This window comes from Carlito syrichta, unplaced genomic scaffold, assembly GCF_000164805.1.
Source record: "Carlito syrichta isolate Samal-C Ts95f unplaced genomic scaffold, Tarsius_syrichta-2.0.1 Scaffold312386, whole genome shotgun sequence".
In the NCBI taxonomy this organism is placed as follows: Eukaryota; Metazoa; Chordata; class Mammalia; order Primates; family Tarsiidae; genus Carlito; species Carlito syrichta.
In genome coordinates this window covers 1105600-1127961 of record NW_007256482.1, presented here as the reverse complement: position 1 = coordinate 1127961, position 22362 = coordinate 1105600, and the positions used below count along the sequence as shown (strand labels likewise).

The following is a 22362-nucleotide window of genomic DNA, read 5'->3' as shown; positions in this document are numbered from 1 at the left end:
TTTTAAGGAGACATATTATTTATGTCCTTAATATCACATTCCAAAGCTTGCCATATAATAAGAATATAATAATTTTCCATTTCTTAGTTGTTTAACTAATTGCTTCTCTTTTACCCAGGGACAATTTGAGTGTGTTCTAGAGCTTTTGAAACGAGCCGAGATGATAACAGGAGAAATCAATCAGTGTGTCCTTGGAAGGTAGCAATATGGTCTAAGTATTCTAGCCTGGAAAATCTTTAAAGTAATGCCATCTGTTTTTCACTCAGAAGTGAGATGTTACCTGCCTGCTCCACATGATCTTTTACTGCAAGCCAACAGGGATATTTTCTGACTCCCAAATTGAGATTGAGGTCCCTCAACAGAACTGAGAGGACTGATCTTCCTTCCCTTATCTAAGAGTAGGGAGTAGTGGCAGCTCCCTCCCTCTGTGGCTTCTCTTCTGTGGCTCTAGAAAGGAGAACTGGCTGGAGTTGGAATAATAATAAACAGGACGATGTCCACTTACATGTGTTCACAGCAGGGCACAGCTCACAAGGAGTTCCCCAGGCTTTACCCAGAGAACAGCAGCAGGAAGCCTTAGAAACACCAACTCCTATTTCATTGCTACAGGCTGTATCTCCATTGTCTCCTCGAGGTCGAACATCCAAATAGCAATTTCCAGAGCGGGTATCTATTTACCATAGACAAACAAAAAAGTGTCAAGCACATTCTTTCTATTTGGGGGTTAAAAATTCAAACCACTTCAGAAACTGTTCAGAAACCATAATTTACTTTTACAAAGAAACTAAAAAGTGCCCACACATATTATATAGTGAGAAAAATTTTCCTACAGAAAAAGGACCTGAAGTAATAAACCAGATTTAGGAAATGTATAAATTTCTGTATTACTTTTGCAAAATTTGAGAATGGAATATTCACTACTGCTTTCAAAATAATAAACACGATGCTTCTCTGAAAAGTTTTAAAAATCTTACCAACACAGCCAACTCGAGTTGGATTCAGCTCAAAATCTGGTGGACAATCACAGGTATAGCTGCCAGCTGTGTTGATACAGTTCCCACTGATACATGTGGTAGGATCCAGACATTCATTAACATCTGAAACCAAACAGCAAGGGGCAGAATTACCAGCTGAACCGATGTAGGGCAGACATCACCACAGAACAGTAGTACTGAATCTAGAATTCCAAACAGGAATTTTTAAGTTACTAGTCATAATTACACCTAGAAATGCAAACGTCCACTTCTGAAATATAACCCCTCAGGAAGGAAATATGTCATAGTCTCTGGTCTTTTTCCTCTGGAATACATTCATCATTAAAATTTTTCATCAGGATAAAATATAATTTTGGAACCAGGAAAATTATTCCATTCAAGGTAACTGAAGGCAAAACATTGTTTTGACCTCGGTCAACCAAAAACTCAGACATGGGTTTTTAAAAGATATATTTAATATGAGGATCTTATTATTTCATCAAATTAGAGCAAGATGTTCTAGGAAACTCTCAGGAGCGGGCGATGCATGCACACACATGCATGTAGCTTAGCGTATTTCATCCAGTTGGCAAAGAGCCTCTCTCCTGTCACTGATGACGGGTTGAATATTCCCCTTTCAGTTTCTTTTCCAAAAATATGTACAAAATTTCAGATATTTAGGACATGGGTTTTGGCAAATTCCACACTGTACAATCCTTTTGTCTGTTTTGCACACTCATGAAGTACTCAAGAACAGATAAACGGCTTCTGAGAGGAGGGATTGGAGAATGGGGACAACACCTTCTCCTTGGTCCTCCCCTTGGAACTGGCAACTCTCCTGTGGGTTGGATGCAGATGACACTTTTGTTTAAATAGCATGTGAACTTGGAGAGACAAGGTTAGACTAACAGGAATGAGGTTAGATAGAACAATGTTGAAAGTGATCCAGGGCACTCAGGAGTGGGTATGGTCCATGGAAAGATGATTCCTGAGGCATGTGAGAAGCCCGGCTTGACATCATAATAGTTTTTAGGAAAACCAAGGGAAGAATGTATGGTTGGGGAGGAATAGTCCATTCCAGAGCATTTGGGGGAGGTGGTGGTGGTGGTCATGATCCAGAGAGACCCTGAGTCGTGGCTTGTTTAGGTGGCTGAAAAGACAAGGTTGTTTTTTCCTTCCCGAAATTTTGAACTCATACAGAATGGAACTTGTTTCCTCAATATCCTTGAACATAAGTGGCAATTTGTCGGGTGCCTATAGTTTTTCTAATTTTTTTCTAATGTTCCCTGAGAGTCTTTTGTTTGACAAGAAAATGATTTATATGCTAGAAATGGGTGACTGAGTTCTGCATAGTGGGTACTCTGGTAACCATGGGCATAGGAGGGGTGGGAAAGAGTGGGTATTGCAACATAAAAGTACAAGGAGAAAACCCACGATCCCAGGGCATGACCTCCAGGAAAAAAAAAAAAAATCTCTCAGAAAATGTACCCAAGGAGAAAACAAACTGACTGGGAAGCCAGACAGCTGAAGCACTCCTGGAAATTCCTCTGTAGCCATGAGCTCAATTTTAAGGCTATATACAAACTCCACTCCTTCAAATGTCTTCAACTCTTTCCTCTTCACCCTCACCTCCAATCAGTACCAGGTCTGAGAAAATGTTATCTCTGACTCCTAACACTTCATCTCAACTTTGCTTGTCCTCTCTGACTAACCCTTGAGTGGTCCCAGTGAGACTCTAACAGCTGGGTCCCCTGGAACCCCTGGGAGTTTATTTGGATGCAAAAGGATGTCTTACCTGTGCAGTTCCCACCACTTCTGTCCAGTTCATAACCTACTTCACACTCACAGCGGAACAGGCCAGGAAGGTTGTGGCAAGTTCCAAAGACACAGATGTTTGGAAGGGAGCACTCGTCAATATCTTAGGAAGGTTAAAAAAAAAAAAAGTTAAATTATTAAATTATTTTTGGCTGAAGAAGCTGCCTAATATAATTAGGCAATTTATATTACCATTGAGAAAATGAAGACTACCTGGCATTAATCTAGGGGCTTCTCTGTAGACTTTCAGATGATTTGTCCTATACAGAGAAGTCTTATAGGAGATAGGTTATATTTCCTGAGTCCCTGTTACATGCCAAGCTAACCATTTTATGGTATGTTTCTCATCTATGGTATTTCATGTAAGTTCACATCACTTTTGTAAAGTAAGAGCCTAACAAGCCACCTTAGACTAAATTGTTTGGTTGTTTTATCTGTATATTCACTGGTTTTGTTGTAAGTATAATTAGTTTTATAATCCCTAGTGTCTCTAATACTATGATGTGTGTTTGTATTTGTTGATGAAGATTGAAATACTGTAGACATTTCTTGCAGGCCTCTGTTCCTGCCTCATGTTAACATTCAGCTGTGGAGCTGATACATGGGCATTTTTTCAGGATTGAGACTAACTTTAAATAGCTATGACCACTCTGCCAGCAATGATTTATATTAAGAACAAACAAGCAAGCAAACAAACAAAGCCTTCCCTTACAGCAATAAGAGAAGCAAAACTTTCACTGTGAATATTTATGTTACCAGAGATGGCACAGTACCTGTTTTCCTTGGATATTCAAAGTAATAAAAGTAAACAAGACATTAGGCACATGATCCAGAGCATAATCTGGTTTCTTCCCTCAGAGAGGTTTTATATCAAACTCTGTATATTTAACATAAACTGTATAAAGAACACCCAATGGTTCCATAACAAAGAAAAGTATTTACATAGAAATATATGAGGGAGTTAGTATACATATCATAACTGAAGATTGGTTTTACATTTATGTCTTGTTAACAAGGAACAACTATTAGCTAAGACATTAATTAGAACCTTATTTAACTTCTACTGACAATCATTATCATTTGTTTATTTCTACTGAAATCTTTTTAGTTAATAATAGTCACTAATTCTTTTCAATGAAGGAGAATGTATTTAAACTTGTACTCACACTTGTGTGAGTAAAGAGAAGAATCTTTAGTTTCCCAATGAGATTCATCCTTAGCCAGCAGGTTCCTTGGATGCTTCCTGTCTGACCAACACTTACCAAAAAGACAAGACCTTCAGCTGAGAGACACCATGACATATGGCCTATCACAATGGATCCCTTACTGAACATATTTGCAAAAGACTTATTCCACGCTCTTCATGTATGCTAGCTATTTAGAGAATTTGGGAGACATGCCCAGAACATTATTCTACATATGGACAAGACTATTTACTCTGCCACTATTCTAACACCTTTTTTTTTCTAGAAATCAAACCATAGAAGAGCTTAAAAATTGTGTTTTCATATTTAAAGATGATCCTCCCACAGGACATTATCAGGAGACCAGCGTTTTGAATTCTTTCCCTCATCAATATGGTTAAGTGGATTGCTTTGAGTTAACCACACTTGGTTACCGTCTCTCATCTATGACAAATGGGTGTACCCTTGCAGACCATCTGGCCAAGGTTGGATGTGCTACCTGTGGCCAGATAACTGACATTTTCTCTGTACAAAGAGAAATGGTCAATTGGAGACCTAACCCCTCCACAAACTGAACTGACCAGCTTAGATGTGAAGCCAAAACACACTTCAGTTAAAAAAAAAAAAAAAAAAAAAAATCAGGAATGTTTAAATAACCTAATCTCATCAAGTCCTGCAAGGCTCCCAGCAGCTTCCCCATTAGTTACCTTCACAGGCTTTCCCATCAGTGCTGGGCACGAAGCCCATGTCGCATTCACAGCGGTATCCTCCTGGGGCATTGAGGCACTGTCCATTGCCACAGAGATTCAGATTCTCAGAGCACTCATCAAGGTCTGTAGCCAGAAAGAAACACAGGTCATTCTTCCTCGGTTAGGAGTGTCCTAATTTCTCAGATCTGCCCATTTTTATTATTGTCAACCTCCTAAGTGATTCATCATAATTTCAATTTGACATATTTACACTCTTTGTTTTTCTCTTCTGAATGAAAAGACAATATTTCAATTCTAATATTGAATATGCAATGAACATAGGCCTCACATTCAGGCTTCTGAATGCTAAATTATCCCCAATGATGTAAAATGAATAATAAGCCAAAGGGATCATTTAAAATAAGACCTTTTGGAGAAGGGCCATCCACATGGAGGGTATATCCATGACAGGAAATAACAGGTCAAGGTTTGTGCCTATTTCTCAAGTTTTGGACTTAACTCAGATATATACCAAAAGAACTAGAATGGCAACTGCAGAGGGGACCAAAAATTCCCGTCTGCTCAATCTCTACCTGGTTTTCTTAATAATATCCATTATTAAATATCAAACACATAAACCATACCTGCCTAATAAATGGAATACAAATATGTTTTCAAAAGTAATGGGAACTTTTTGATGACAACACATCCCTAAGTTAGGCAAAAATAATTTTAATCATGATGTAACTCAGTGACTCTTTAATTTAGCCTCTTTTGTGCTTAAGTAACTTCTTATGAGCAAAGTGCTCAGGAAAAATTAATGGTTTAAGTCACATGAGCAGTTCTGCTACCCAATGGACAATGAGTAATGGATCTCACTATTTTATTTAATCCCAAAGCTCTGACATAGAAAGTGCTGTCTGTGGAGGCTTGAACATATATGTTTATGTATAATTTATATAATCACATCTCTAATCACATGTATTTAAATACATTTAGTAGTTTATGTTAATTCTATGGCTACTAGTTAGAGCCAATACAAATTTTCATTAATAAATTATTGCAAAACTGGAAGTAAATGAATTCCTTAGCAGCTTTGAAATTCTTATACTATTATGAAATGATGATGACGATGATGGTTAGTTGGAGAAAAATGCATACGGGTTCTTCTAATCCAGAACAACTAAGCCCCTTTCCTTACATAGCTTCTTAAAGCAAGCTTACTTACCCTTGAGTTTGGTACAGAAAGCATGTCATTGGTGAAAAACAGGCACAAGAACATAAAGGCATATAATAGAAAGTGTGATTTGTTTTAAACTAGTGACATCACTACATACAGTGATATATGATATATATATATAAATATATATGTATGTGTACACACACACACAGAGAGAGAGAGAGAGAGAGAGAGAGAGAGAGAGAGAATCTGAAGTCTCCCTAATTAGCCTGGTTCCACATTTTATTTCATGGGGATTTAGTCTCAGTTAACTAATATTTTCTGTTAACTGACCCAGCCTTCAAAAAATAACTGATGGTATGGGAAATGTAGAATACTTTGCTTCCCCAAATGATGCTTACACAGGTGTTTCCAGCCTACCTGTACAAGTAAAGCCATCGCCTGTGTATCCTTCCTTGCAGAGACAGCGGTAAGATCCCATGGTATTCTTGCAGTCTGCATGCTGGCTACACATGTGGGTTCCATTGGAGCATTCATCCAGATCTTAAGGAAAAAAAAAAATACATCATTATTAACAGAAAGTATGGCATTTAAAATCAATAGGACACAAATTAAATTTGACTTTACAAATGTATAATCTACGCAGCTCTCGATGAACAATCTCTATTATCTTCCAACTCACCAGTGCACTTAATGCCATCTCCAATCCACCCGGGACTGCAGCTACATTTGAAGCTTCCTGCTGTGTTGGTACATACAGCATGTCTGCCACAGTTGTGTGCTCCAATTTCACATTCATTGATGTCTGAAAAAATAACCAGAGGTTTAGAAAGAAGTTGAGCATAAATGTCATTTTGATCTTTAAAATAATTTAGGAATCAATATTTAAAAGCTGGCTTGCCTTCACACTTCCCACAGTATAGTATAGATTGTTTTAGCATCCACATATAAACACTACATATATTGAATGGCTTTAAATTCCTTTTTTTAAATGACTTTAAATTTCAATTTATAAAAAAAGAACAATATGATGGTACTTGGTATCATTAACTCTAATTTTTTTCTATATTTTAATGTGTCTGGTCATTCCAAAGCAAAACTAACCTCTTTACAGCTGAATACCACAAAAAGTGAGTTGCTTAATGTCCTATGGTATTAATACTCATCGTCATTTGTTTTTATTACCAGCATTTTTATTTATTTATTTATTTATTTATTTATTGTTTTGAGTTGAAGTCTCACTCTGTCGCCCAGACTGGAGTGCAGTGGCCGCTCCCGGCCACCGCAGCCTCGACCTGCTGGGCTCTGGCGATCCTTCCGCCTCAGCCTTCCAAGTAGCCGGAATTACAGGCGCGCGCTACCACGCCCAGCTGATTTTTTGATTTATTGTAGAGATGAGGTCTCGCTGCCCAGGCGGGTCTCGAACCCGCGGGCTCAGGCAATCCACTCACCTCAGCCTCCCAAAGGCGCGGGATTACAGGTTGAGCCACCGAACCCGGCTATTACCAGCATTTTTAATAAGTCAACTATGGAGTACTGATGTACATTGTTTTAATATCTTGTATAGACAAAAAGACAATGTTGTTAGCATATTAGAAAACATACGAATTATAGCCTGTATATTGAATATATTTTATTCTTGAACTTAAATCACTGTGTTAGTAAATTATACTTTACTTCTTTTGGAGTCAGAGTCTCACTCCATCACCCAGGCTGGAGTGCAGTGGCACACTCACAGCCACCTCAGCATTGACCTGTTGGGTTCCGGCAATCCTTCTGCTTCAGTCTTCCAAGTAGCTACCATGCCTGGTTAACTTTTTGATTTGCTGTAGAGATGAGGTCTTGCCAGGTTGTCTGGGCTGGTCTCACACCCGCGGGCTCAGGCAATCCACTCATACCTCAGCCTCCCAAGGTGCTGGGATTACAGGCTGAGCCACCAAGCCCGGCCTATACTTCACTTCTATAGAAACTTTACTTTAGGTACTACTAATTCAAGTATTTGCAGAAAATGGTCCTATGGGCAGCATGTGAGCTAACTCTTCCCTAGCTTTTTAGAGATCATGGGTGAGTCAAATCTTCTTACACATTTCATGTAAAACTCAAGTCAATGAAGTGGGGATCTTGTCAGAATATAAGGAGTATCCAATTAGAATCACATTACTAAAACACTTCAAATTCTCCAAAATTTTCTATTCTCCAAAATTTCATTTCCAAATTTAGCCAAGATAAACTATATAACATAAAAGTATTACAGAAAAGAATATAAAGTATGAAGTGAAATATGCTTTGTTTTCTGAAATTAACCCAAACACATTGGGTTACCCTGACAATCAACTTTGTCATCAGTTAAGAACAAGAACTCATAGACAGGATAATAATGACTCTATAGAGAAACCAATGCCTGACACAAAATTTAGGTCAAGAAGGACAATTTTGACATACAAAATTTGAAAGAATTTCCAGTGATCACTTGAATAGTGGCATGTTTGCCCTTTTATTTACTTAAGAAGTCCAATTAAATGATTTGAAAGAATTTGTAAACATGCTGTTTGGCAAGTGTTCCATTTGAACTCTGAAATGGTTCTGGGATCTTTGGCTTCTTCATACTTCTACAGCAAACACAAAATAAAATAATGACAGAAGAATGTCCTTACAATTATGACATATTGTATAGGTGGATTTTAATGTGACCTTGGCAGCCACATGAACCTATTGAGTTATTGTGGCAGGTCAAGGGAGGCACATAGCTTTAGACTTGTGACTGGGAGCTTTATCCAACTGGATAATTGAGCATGGCACATTCCAAGAAAATGAGGAGGAAGGCCAACCCAGGGACAACAGGGATAAGTAGGGATGAGAATGCAAGAATATAAGCCCTCCCATACCTAACCTAATAGACCTCCCAAAACTTGCACAGGTGTTCCCAAGCAGGGTCACTGACAGCTCTTTCTTCCTCAGATAATCTCTCCCCTCAGAGGTAATGATACAAACCATCACTTTTGTAGAATCCTGCCTCAATTTCTCTCCCTTATTTGTCATAATCTCTGGCAAATCATCTTAGGTGGATACAATGAGGTTCAATTCGTAAGTATCAGAACCTACAGATATTACAGAGTCAAGGAATTTTTTATAAGTGAAAAGAACTCAGAATTCCAGTTTCTCAGAGGACACAGAGGTTGGGCCCCACAGTCAATGAGATGTAAAGCTGGGACTACCTAGAACTCAGTTTCCCCATCTGCTAGTTTGTTCTTTTCCCCTTGGGCCATAGCTGCCTAACTGAGCTCCTTTCTTTAGTCATTTCAGGATTTTATTCTAAGTCATGCTTTACAGAGTTCTCAAAATACTGGTGAATATCAGCAGACATAAAGAAACATTCACTAATCTCTACTACTAAGCCCAATTTTTATAGATGATCACAACTTATCAGTCTAGTAATTCTGTAATCTTTTTCTTTCCAATTTTCTAATGACCAAAGAGACCCTTATTTCCATATGGCTTTTACCTTTCATATTTAATCTTGGAATTTAAAAATTACCATTTATTTTAAGAGGCAAGTCTTCCTCCTTTTAAAAAATCATTAATGATATGCTAATATAAATTTCTAACTCAATGTTTTCAATTTTATTGCAATGCATTCAAGATGAAAAGAAATTATTTTGTAAAAGGCTCTGTATCATGGGCTTTGGGGTAATAGGGAGGGCAACTCAGAAGCCATTTTGTGAATATTTGAATATACAAATATTCACAAAATGGAGAAATAATGGCAATTAATTCTCCATTTTGTGAATATTTGTATAAGTCATTATCTCAATGCTTTATAGTCTCAGTATGTAACAAATGAATTAGAAAGACTTAACATGGTCATAGAGCGTAAAGGAATTTCTGCATAAAAAGTTTTTGCATGTGAATAAACGTGCATGCATGCACCAACTATTATTCATTAATCGTTTCCATGGCAGACTTTGGCCTAGGACTATAATTCATTATAAAAGCAAACAGAAGGGGAAACTGAGCCATAAGGAAAACAAGCAAACAAAAACGCTGCATTGAAACACTCTTCAATAATGTGAAGGAAACATAGTACATGCTTGCCAAGAACATCTCTTTCTGTACAAATGTTCTCTTTCCCCCACAAGTCTGCTCCAGACAGAAAATTCTTTTTTAAGATTAAGAACAGGCATAAGCCAAGAAAAGCAAAGAAATTCAAATTTAAAGCTGACACTGCAACCTCCTTAACCCCACCAAACCTCCCTCACAAAGACTCAAAGGTTCTCATGCATGGCTCTTTTGAAGGGCAAGGGTGTGGTCTTCTGAGCAGGCCCCATTCATAGACCCTGGGTATGTCCCATACAAGTCTGTCATTCAAATACAGGCGTGTGCTCTGAGTTGCTCTGACCTCCTCTTGCAGTTATGTAGGGAGAGGCTGTATTACACACAAACACCTGTCTTCCCCGCCATGTGGGCATCTGTCACATGGATTCTCATCCAGCAGAGCTGGCACACTTCAGAAACTCCTTGATTAGGCATAGAGGAAGAGGGCGTTGCCATGAATGGAGAGGCCAAACGTGAAGGCTACTTGGATTTCTTAATTTGCATCCAAATTTGAGCCAAGACTATTAACTGAACACCCATGGAGTTTTCACAGGCTGACAGCCAGTGGAAGAGAATTAGCGCTGATAAGAAACTAAAAGGAAATGAACACAAATTCTCATTGACTGCTAGTGGTTGAAGTACAGGATTCTCTCCCATAGACCAAGATCCACCACAAATATTTCTCATGTGAAAGGAACTGGCTAGTATGAAAAATGGAATTACCCAAAAATGCTGCTATTCTCGCTAAAAAGAAGTCTGATTTTATCCCACTTAATGGTATGCTTTATTTACTACACATGAGCACATCGTGGGAGGTAGGATCTTACAAACTAGCTTGTTAAAGCCAGGACCCATCAAAAATGACTTCTGGCAGAGACCTAGTTTCTCTTCTTCCAATTTTTTGTCTAGCTACAATTATGTAGAAGGAGCAGAAGCCTTACATTGAGTCACAGAAAAATTGTAATCTAGCCCACTTAAGTCAAGAATTGAAGAGCTGTGTTCTAGGTTTCAAACAAATGTACATTCTCTCTCCATTAAATGGAACATTCCCTTCATCAATACCCACAATTTGGACAAAGCTTATGGAATAGAAAAAACTCTTAGCATCTGTGTGGGCTGGGAATGTAAGTCAGTGGGTGGATTCTGAACATTGCTAAAATGACTGGAGGAAAAACATGTTTATTTGTTAAAATGGAAACAATCAGTAATGACAGGGAGCTGAAATATTTAGACAAAACTGTAATGGCGCCCAGAGGACTTTTTTTTAGTTTTCATGAAACAAAGATCCTCCTTATAAAATAGCATACATATTTTAATAATTCTTTTATTGAGAATTCATTTTTTAAAAATCTAGCTAGATAATTAAGTAGTTCTATTTCTTTTGTCTGTTATAAAAAAACAGTTCTAGGTCTGCTCTTGCTGTTATTTGTTGTGCGGCCTACTAATCAAATTAGGCAAGATATATCTCTATTCACATTAGTTGTCTGGAACATTATAAAAATTTATCTTTAATATGACCATCACCAAGGTAACTTGATGGTATTCTAAGCTGTGAATGACACTAATTTTAAAATAAAAGTAGTCTAAAAGAGTCCTAGTAACAGAACTTAAAAAACATTTTGGGCATTTAAAAAAAAATTTTTTTTCTGAGTTGGAGTCTCACTCTGTTGCCCAGGCTGGAGTGCAGTGGCACGATTATAGCCACCCCAGCGTTGGCCTGCTGGGCTCAGGCAGTCCTTCTGCCTCAGCCTTCCAAGTAGCCAGAACTACAGGCATGTGCTACCAGGCCCGGCTAATTTTTTTATTTATTGTAGAGATGAGGTCTCACCAAGTTGCCCAGGCTGTTCCTGAACCCGTGGGCTCAGGTAATCCTCTCACCTCGGCGGCCCCCAAAGTGCTAAGATTACAGGTTTGAGCCTTTGTGCCCAGTCAAAACTTGTTTTTTAAGTATACCAAGTTTTCTGCTTGTTTAATACATTTCCAATAAGACATAGCAAATCAAGGGCATCTTGGTTGTAACAACAGTATTTACAGAGGATTACTTTTTTTTCTATCTCTAATGCAGTCCCTCCTTGTATAGGTCTAGGGCTATATTACTTACCCAAGGGGAATATCTGATTAATTACAGAGTACCCTGGTGGTTTGTTCAAGACCATGAGTCAGTGGAAGACCTAGGGATACAATTCTGGCATTATTCCTTCAGATGACAATATCACATGCCGTGCTGCTATGGTACCAAAGAGGCATGAAACTGAACTCTTCTTCCTACAGTGCTAGCTGGATTTTATCAATGTGAAAAATTGTTTTAGGTTGCAATTTAAAAGAATGGGGGAAATACTGGCCCTTGGGAAAGGATTGAGTGTTTCTTTGACTTCAAATCTATGTTTCTGTTCATGTGACTTATTAAAAGGCAACTGTTAAGTCGGGCTCAGTGGCTCAGCCTGTAATCCCGCGCCTTTGGGAGGCTGAGGTGAGTGGATTGCCTGAGCCCACGGGTTCGAGACCCGCCTGGGCAGCGAGACCTCATCTCTACAATAGATCAAAAAATCAGCCGGGTGTGGTAGCGTATGCCTGTAATTCCGGCTACTTGGAAGGCTGAGGTGGAAGGATCGCCGGATCCCAGCAGGTCGAGGCTGCGGTGGCTGGGAGCGGCCACTGCACTCCAGTCTGGGTGACAGAGTGAGACTCTAACTCAAAAAAAAAAAAAAAGGCAACTGTTCTTAATGTAAAACTGGTATCATCTCATCTAACAGGTAGTGCACAGTTCTTGTCACCACAGTCTTAGAATCTGTTCAAGTTCAATTATGAATGACAAGCCTTCTGATACACAGAGTAAGATTTTCCTGAAATTGATTTCAAGAATGTATCAGTAAACAGCAGTAAAGTTTTTTTGCTAGACTAGAAATGATATCTTTCATTAAAATGGCCTCTAGATACTGTATCCGTTGTCTCATTTAAAATGACAGTAGCTTTTATTTATTGACCAGCACTGTGACAAGGGTGTTATATATATCTCATTTACCTTAAATCATATGGATATGGCATGAAATTTTAAGCTTTCTTTATAGTAAGAGGCCTAAAATAATCAGCCACTGCGCATGCCCCATTTAGCTGGAATTTGGAGCATGGAATTCTAGAGACCCTTTTTCTTATAGAGAATGAAGACTGTTCCATGAGATTAACTTCTCCTTTCATAAGCATCACTGCCTCTGTGTTGAATTTCAGTGAGCTTGGCTTAGCCAAACAATGGTATAATCCTCTATTAGGTAAAACACAATATGGAACTATCCTACCTTCTTCATTACTGCCAGGCCACCATTCCTTACCAAGTCCTATATTTATACTGGAAGCTTGAAATAAAGGTTGGAACACAGACATACAAAGCTAAGTCCCTTCTGTACCCAAGAGGACACACGGGGACCTGAGAATTTAAACACTGTGCCATTTATTAGAATGAACCTGGCTTTTTTGTGGAGAGTAACGCAGTAAGCATGAAAATATTCTAGCTTCATGCTTCCTTTCATAATATGGCTAGGATCTGTCATTTCTGACTCAACAGCAATATTACTGCCCTTATCCTATGTATCAATAAATCTGAAACTTAGTATTATTGGCCAGTTTGAAACAATTATAAATGTTTTTGTGTTTTCTTGAAATATGCTGATATCACTAAGAGGCGATTTTGTATATTTGCCACATTGTCAATCTGCAAATAATTTAATGTTTGTTTTAAGTCATTACAAGGGCTTGCCAAATTGCCTTTTGGAATTAAAGTCTGTTATTTGCAAAGAAATTATAGAGTTACCTAATTCAAGTTCACTGCGGTCTCCACTATGTTTTAAATTATGTTAGATGCCATAATCTATTACATGAATACAGGTAACTATAATAAAACTCTATTATATCATTCCATGTGCTTGATATCACTGCCTCATATTTGAAAACACCAACTTAAACACTGACAAACTAAATACAATGTCATTATCACAGAGTAAATTCTTTCACTTGGCATAAAATAAGATCGTCTCTTTCAAATATCATGGAAAGGTTTTCCCATGTGCTATTGGTATCAGAGAAACAAAATTGCAAATGGTTCAATGATCACCTCATAAGATTTGCTAAGTCCCATAAATAAAGACTTATTTGACTAAAGCAACTTCCACATCAAAAGCACTCTAAGTTGTGCGTGGTAGCTCATGTCTGTAATCCCAGCACTTTGGGATGTGGAGGCGAGAGGATTGCCTGAGCCCAGAGGTTCAAGGCCAGTCTGGGCAACTTGGCAAGACCTCATCTCTACAGTAAATAAAAAAATTGGTCAGGCTTGGTGGTGTGCACCTGTAATTCCAGCTACTTGGAAGGCTGAGGTGGAAAAATTGCTAAGTCCAGCAGGTCAAGGCTGCAGTGGTCATGAGTGTGCCACTTCCCTCCAGCCTGTGCGACAGAGTGAGACTCTGACTTAAAAAAAAAAGCACTCTAATTTAAGAAACTAGAAGACAGGAGAGATACTAATGAAATGTATTAATTGTAGAATAAGTTCCTTTAAATGAAAATCCCAGTTATAAAACCTTAAATGAAGTATTGGCAAAGGAAGTTATTGAAAGAATATGAATTTTTTATAACTGACATGTTCACTACTTTAATATTAAAACGTGATCTTAACCTCACAAAAGTATATTATGTAATACTATCAAGTGTTAATTTATTCAATACACCTTTTTTTCACAGATAAAGAAAAAACTTTACCTTAGGTCCAATATAAACTAAGAAAAATTTCAAAGAAGGGGAAACCAAGTTAATGAAAGCTGCTATGCAAAATGCTTTATAATGCAGTTAAAATGCTAGTAATTTTAAAACACATATTAATCTATAATTATGACACCAGTCTCTTAGCCACTTAATAGTTTATTTATTATTCACTTTAAAAAAACACACCTGTGCAGCCCGTTTTTCCTTTTTTACCGGAATAGCCCATATCACAGTGACAGATAAATGAGCCTTTAGTGTTTTCACAGGTTCCACTTAGGCAGATGTTTGGATTTAAGTCACATTCATTGACATCTGTAAAACACAGATATTATTAATGCACATAACTATCTGACAACATGCTTATTTTACCCTGAGATAAAATAACTATGACAAATAAATTAGAAAAGGTAAACTGCTTTCATCCAGAAAAAAATGTTGTATTTAAGAAGGCCAATTCACATTTGCACTCTATATTGCAGGCTAATCGTGCAGACTGGCTTTTCTCTGACCTACAAGCAGTAGATCAGGGAATCAAACTGGCTGACTCCAGGCTGAGTCTAAAGCTTATTTATGTGACAATCTAGAAAATTTTGAAAGCAGTATACTCTATCACAGTATGAAAATTTAATTCAGTCTGCATAATACTAACAATATAGTTTCCACATTTAAAAGAACAAATAGATAAACTAGTAGTCTTAGTGCAAGTTGTTACAAATTTTGCTTCTTTCCCAAATTAAAAATTATTTTTATGACATTCATTTTAATTTCTAGGACTTCACAAATGTTCAATAAAGGTTTCAGAAGATAAATGTGATAAAAACTTAAATATCAATTCTAGACTCTTGCTTCTGACCAAGATAGAATAATGGGGATTGAAATTACCTTCCCAAACAAAGCAGGAAGTATCACACTTCCAGACTTCAAACTTTACTATAAGGCTACAATAATCAAAACAGTCTGGTATTAGTACAAGAATAGGCATATGGACCAATGGAACAGGATAGAGATTCCAGAAGCAAAACCTCAATTTCTCAACCAATTCAAATTTGACAAAGCTTCCACCAACAACCACTGGGGAGAGGAGAACCTATTCAGTAAATGGTGCTGGGAAAACTGGCTGATCACATGCAGAAGATTGAAACAGGACTCCTACCTATCACCCATATACAAAATTAACTCTAAATGGATCAAAGACCAAAACATAAAACTGCAAACTATAAGAATTTCCGATGGAAATTGGAACTGGCAACCAATTCCTGATCAAAACACCAAGTGCCCATGCCATGAGAGATAAGATAGACAAGTGGGACCTCATCAAACTGAAAAGCTTCTGCAAAGTCATAGAAACCATCAAGAGAGTGAGAAGACAGTCCACAGAATGGGAAAAAATATTTGCCAGCTGTATATCTGACAAAGACCTAAATCCAGGATCTATAAGGAACTCAAACGCACTGAAAGGAAAAAAACAAACAGCCCCATTATAAAGTGGGCAAAAGACACAAATAGACACTTCTCAAAAGAAGCTATACAGGCAGCCAACAGACACACGAAAAAGTGCTCAGCCTAAATAATCATCAGAGAAATGCAAGTCAAAACCACATTGAGATGCCACCTAACTTCAGTAAGAATGGCCATCATTAATAAAACAAACAACACCAGATGCTGGTGAGGGTACAGAGAGAAAGGAATGTTTCTACACTGCTGGTGGGAATGCAAACTAGTACAACCTCTTTGGAAAATAGTGTGGTGATTTCTAAAAGAACTAGACATTGACCTTCCATATGACCCAGCAATCCCCCTACTGGAAATATACCCAGAGGAACTCAAATCATTCTACAAAAAGGATACCTGCACTTGCATCTTTATTGCAGCACTATTTGCTATAGCAAAAACATGGAAACAACCACGCAGCCCATCAAAACCAGACTGGATAAAAATATATGGTACATATACACAATGGAATATTACACAGCCATAAAGAAGGACAAACTTATGAACTTACAGAACTTGGATGGATTTAGTCTGTCATACTCAGTGATCTATCACAGAAATAAAGAACAGAGTATCACATGTTCTCACTCATAAGTGGACTCTGAACAATGATGATAATATTATAAGAAAGGGATTGGTAGTAGCAGGATATTGCCAGGGTGAGGGTGAGGGGAGGATGCCACATCAATAAGGATACCTGATTTCAAATCAGTCAAAGTGGGGACCAAAGAGAGGCCCAAATTTTACCTGTATGATGACCATTTGTATACCTGATCCTGAATAGTATCCCACATTGTTAAAATAAACAACAGCAATGACAAAAAAGAAATTACCTTCTCACCTATACCACCCAAAAACATGAACAATAGATATTAAAAAATAGTTTCTAGACACTGAACATTAGACAACAGAAGACAATTATCACAGAGAGAAAGGAAACAAACTAGGTGAGTTCTACATTGCTCCAGATGACAGGAAGCTTTAAGTCCATGGCATAAAGAGAGAATGCCAGGAAGAACCAGAGAATGTCCCTGAGTTGAGAAGAGGAATGTGGAAGTCTTGGAAGACCATGGGAGCTAGAGGTCATAGGGCAGAGTAAAGGATAGAAGAGAGTTATGTAGAGAGGGAGCTTCAGCGATCTGCTAAAATGTGCTCTTCAGGTATTCAGATGAGTAGTGCTCAGCACATTCGTCTGAGGAAATAGACTGTTTGAGACTGTGGAAAGTATTATCTAAAAGAATTAGAGAGAACAATCCTCAGAGTTCACAGAAGGCCTGGAATTGTGCCTGTTCCCACCAGCCAGACTAAAAAAACCTCATAATTCACAGGCAATTATATAGAATATCCAGAAAGGTCTTGCTCAGTAGTGGAGCAAAATTAGTTCTTAGGACTAATGCTGCTTAAAAGCTTAAAAGCAGGATTTTGAAAGGGATCAATCTGTTTCCAGGAAATTTAACTGTATTCTAGAACAAAGCTCAAAAACGTTCCTAAGAATACAAAAATATCCAGCACCTAGTAATGCAAAATTTACAATGTTGGAAATCCAATACAGAATTACCAGGTATTCAATGAAGCAGGAAAATATGACTTATAAAGGGAAAGAAAGTCAAGTTATTGAAATGACCCAGAACTTGGTGGTTCCATGGTTAGCACTTCAGACTCTGAAATGACCCAGAACTGACATAGATGATAGAATTGGTAGACAAGGACACTAAAACAGTTATTATAACTGTATTATAACTGTATAACAGTTATTATAACTGTATTATAACTGTGTTAAAGGTAGAGGAATGATTGTACTTATTAAGTACAGAAACAGAAGATAAGAAAAAAGACCCCAAATCAGACTTTTAGAGATGAAAACTGCAACATCTAAGATGAAAAAGACACTGGATGAGATGAAAGGCAGAGCAAATATTTGCAGAAGAAAAGTTTTAAAAATTTGAAGGCATAGCAATGGTCCAAGACAAATATGATCAATTTAGAGTGAGGACCTGTCATTCTTGTCAGAGATGAATGTTGCTTGCCTTTCGTCAAGCATTTTAAAAGCCTAAACTCTAGTCACAGCACAAAGAGAGTTACATGGACAGAAATAATGGATCAACATAAAAGAAATATCCATCTGGAGTTGACTGATGGTCAGGTCAGTTCACACAAAATATGTGACAAGAGCACCAGATCACAGTCACAAGAAAGGTGCTGTTTGCAATGCTGGTTTTAAAATATGAGTACGATGTCCCTAGATAGCCTTACTTTTCCCATGGAATCTGCTTATCAACTACCAAACTAACCTTTATGTCATTTAACAATACTTGTGAATAACCAGACAAGATGGAAAATACTGTCTTCTTTGCTTACCTACACAAGTCTTCATGTCTTCAGATGCCATAAATCCATCATAACACAAGCACCTGTACTCGCCAGGTATATTTGTACACTGACCACCATCACAGATATTGGGATTATCTTCACACTCGTCGATGTCTGCAAAGAATAAAATCAACAACCACATGTTTTTGATACTGGTTCTATTATTCTAATGAGCAAACATTAACTGACTCAAATCAAATAAACTCTGCCTACTAGCATAAGACTATTAACTCTCACATACAAATGAGTCTTTGCATTAATTATCTCATCAGATTGTCCTGGGTGAAAAAAAAGAGCATCATTTTCAAGATTCACAATACACTGTTGAAGGACAAGTCCACGCCCACTTAAAAATCTATCATTTAATTTAAAATGTTCTTTCTTGTTGAATTTATCATTCAAGAATAATTATGAATCTTAGTGTTATGTCAAATTATACATGTCTAAAGTCTATAATCTTGTTTTATTGATATTTTAGGTGAAAACTGCTTGAAATTAGCATATCTACTTAGATGCACTTTTAGTAAAAATCCTCATTTTCAACAATTAACATTTACAGCCAAATTTATATCTAGAGATTTTAGGAAAATTTTTCTAGGTCAGACAGAATAATTATGGTTCCTAAACCCAAATTCTTTTCTTAATCCAAGCCAAATTCAAAACTATACTATCCACTTTGTCATCTCTAGGTGGCTACATAGCTCTTCTAGCCCAGGGTGATACAATAGGAAGCATAAATTAGATCAGTGGTCCTCAAACTTTAGCATGCATCTGAATCTTCTGGCGAGTTTGTGAAAATACTCATTACAGGATCCATCCTAGTTACTTCTGATTCAGTAGATGGGGCCTGAGATTTGGCATTTTCAACAAGTTCTCAAGTGATGCTATTGAGGCTGGTTCAAGGAATATACCTGGAGTAGCACTGAATTTGGCCAAAAATTTAAACTCTTCAAAATTCTGATGAATAAAGAAAAATATATTTTATATTCTCTATGTACCAGGTACTATGCTAAGTTCTGTAAATACTCTTTCACTCTCAGTGAAATCTGAACTCCATTTTATAGATAAGGATTCTAATAATAAATATCTTGATCAAGGATTTGAAACCAAGACTGTCTGACTCCAAAGCCTGGGCCCTGAACCACTTTACTTAGGAAGCTGTTATTGAGAGAACTCAACGTGAAGCTAAAACCAACTCACCAGTACATGATCTCTGGTCGGGCATCAGTGCGAATCCTGGCTGACAGCTACATTCATAGCTACCTTCAGAGTTTGTGCAGAAGGTTTCACAACCACCGTTCATTATGCTGCATTCATCAATATCTAAGAGAAGTGAAAATAACATTACTTTCTGGTATGGTTTGAATGTTTATTCCCTCTGAAACCCATCTTGAAATTTAATTGCCTGTATTAAGAAGTGGGACCTTTAAGAGGCAATCAGGCCATGAGGCCTCATGGGTGGGATTGGTGTCATTATGAAAGGGTGAGTTCAGCCCCCTTTTGCTCTCTTTTGCCCTCTTGCCTTGCACCAAAGGATAATGCAGCAAGAAGGCCATGAAAGAGTTAGTACCTTGATGTAAGATTTCCCAGCCTACCAAAATGTGGGCCAACACATTTCTGTTCATTATGAATAATCCAGTTTCAGGTATTCTGTTATGGCATCACAAAAATAGGCTAAGATACCCTTCTTTGTATTTATGAGCATGGCACATCTTTCAAGTTTCCATGCATAGGTCAAGTAAGGGGCGGGGGGGAAGCATCCTAGAGCAACTGAAAGTCACCTTGTGATTTCTTCAACAGATATTAACTACACACCTACCAGGTGCTAGAGATGAGAATCTAACAGTGAAGTAGATAGACACTATCCCTGCCTTCATACTAATCACATTGCAGCCGGGAGGCAGATGACCAATTAACTGCACAATGCATGACATGCCATTTGCAATGCAGAAGTACTGAGTGCTAGGAGAACACATTCCAGTTATGGTAATGGACATAACTGGTGGAGTTCTCTTGGTAATAGATTCAGTTATAAACTTGAAATTCTGTTTGATTGGCTGAGACTCCAATCCTCTTCAAGGACCTGGAGTTCTGAATTGTCCTGGGCCATGTTTCAGAAGAATTTGGTCTGATTTATGGTTTTGGGTGGAAACCATGTGAGACTTGGCAGTTCCACATGGTGTACACCCCAAACCCGGCAAAAACTGGCAGTTTCTACAAAATTTCACTTTGACTTCAGGCACAATAAAGCCACAGGGCTTTCTGTGCCACTCTTCACAGCATGACTAAACCTACAGAGGGCCAACCACAAAGCAAAATGCTTGTCCCACAAAAACCCATCTTTAAGGAGTGCCAAGGGTGGCCTCTATTTCAATGTAAGGTATGAGCATTCCACTGTTTTCTTTCCAATAGTTATTCTTTGAAATCTCGGAAGCTGAGTTAAACCATCTAAAGGCAGAGATTTCACCCTGCGCTTTTTTAATCTTTTCCACAGCGCTCACCATGTTTATTTTATTTCAGGTGTTTAGTTATCACTTGCTGATTTGCCTCGGTATGCCTGTGCATAAGTAAAGCATATGCTACTGCCCTCTACTCAAAACAGCAGGGGCTAAATTATACTTATTAGAGTGAAAACATTCTCTATCCTTCATCTAAATGGTTCTTTAAATAGTTAAGGGAGGTAAGATCCAAAGATTGTGAGCCACTATAAAACAATTTTACAGGGAAATAAGAACAACTAAGTAATAGTAACTAGTGATGAAAACAGACCTCAGAGTGCTTTGCTTGAGTGTTTTAGAAAAAGACAAAATAAAATAAAAAATAGAACTTACCAACGCAAAACAGCCTATCAGGAGTTGAATGGTAGCCAGGGTTGCAGGCACACTGATATTTCCCTATGAGGTTCACACAACGGCCATTGGGGCAGAGGTTTGCACTCAGTTCACACTCATTGATGTCTGTTGAGAAAATAAGAAGAGCAAACACACAAACATAAGCTTCTCACTCTGACACAGATGTGGGTCAAATGACTGACCAACATGCAAGTGGTGTGAAAGCCTTCTTCCTTACCAATACACGCAGAGATGTTGGGGGACAGTTGATGACCAGGTGGGCATTCACAGCGGTAACTTCCTTCTGTGTTTAGGCAAACACCTCCTCGGCAAAGGAGAGGATCTCTCTGACACTCATCGATATCTGCAAAATGGACATGACCATGTTGGAGATGGTGACGGCCTGATCCCCTCTACGAGGCCAGCACTCACTCACTCTAGTTGCATGGTGACCTGGCAACTAAGGGCTCACAGGATCCCTTCTTGGAAAATTGCCATCCACCGCACTCAGAAACAACCAGGAGGTGAGAGATTACACCCTTCTCCCATGCTGGGGAACACTCATGGCCAATAATGTAAATGATCTAATAGGGAATATAAAACCTTGACCTTCTTCTTGTCTCAAGGTGTGACAACTCTTTGGTGCCATTCAGATTCCAGAGTTCCCTATGAGATCAGACTAAGGCTAAAATGCAGCCAAACTCTTGGCTTATCTTCTTCCCCTGCACTATCCTGCTTCCCTCACTTCTTGACAGGCTCCTCCTGAGAGCATTCCCTCAATTAAAAAAAAAAAAATCACTGTTGCAAGAATCTCCATTACAGACTTTGTTTCCCTAATACAACCACTTTAATCAATCTCCTTTTCTGGAAATGTTGGACAGAAACCCCTCTAGTGGGACCTCTACTATAGCTTCTGTTTATTGCTCTCTCTTCCCCGGGTGTCTACTACAGGTATTAAACTCACTTCTCAAGGACCCACAGCTACTCTCC

The 22362-nt window shown here is 38.1% G+C and overlaps 1 protein-coding gene across 1 annotated transcript in view; it reads right to left on the bottom strand.

Moving 5' to 3' along the window:
* Positions 1 to 22362, bottom strand: part of FBN1 (fibrillin 1) — a 191910-nt gene that overhangs the window by 4001 nt on the left and 165547 nt on the right. Inside the window, exons 28-38 of the mRNA XM_008069902.2 lie at positions 21611 to 21736; positions 21373 to 21498; positions 19742 to 19864; positions 18530 to 18655; positions 14867 to 14992; positions 6525 to 6647; positions 6263 to 6385; positions 4681 to 4806; positions 2770 to 2892; positions 975 to 1097; positions 506 to 670 (exon numbers count right to left, since the gene is read on the bottom strand). Of these exons, the coding sequence (XP_008068093.1) occupies positions 506 to 670; positions 975 to 1097; positions 2770 to 2892; positions 4681 to 4806; positions 6263 to 6385; positions 6525 to 6647; positions 14867 to 14992; positions 18530 to 18655; positions 19742 to 19864; positions 21373 to 21498; positions 21611 to 21736 (1410 nt within the window). The remainder of the gene's footprint in view (positions 1 to 505; positions 671 to 974; positions 1098 to 2769; positions 2893 to 4680; positions 4807 to 6262; positions 6386 to 6524; positions 6648 to 14866; positions 14993 to 18529; positions 18656 to 19741; positions 19865 to 21372; positions 21499 to 21610; positions 21737 to 22362) is intronic.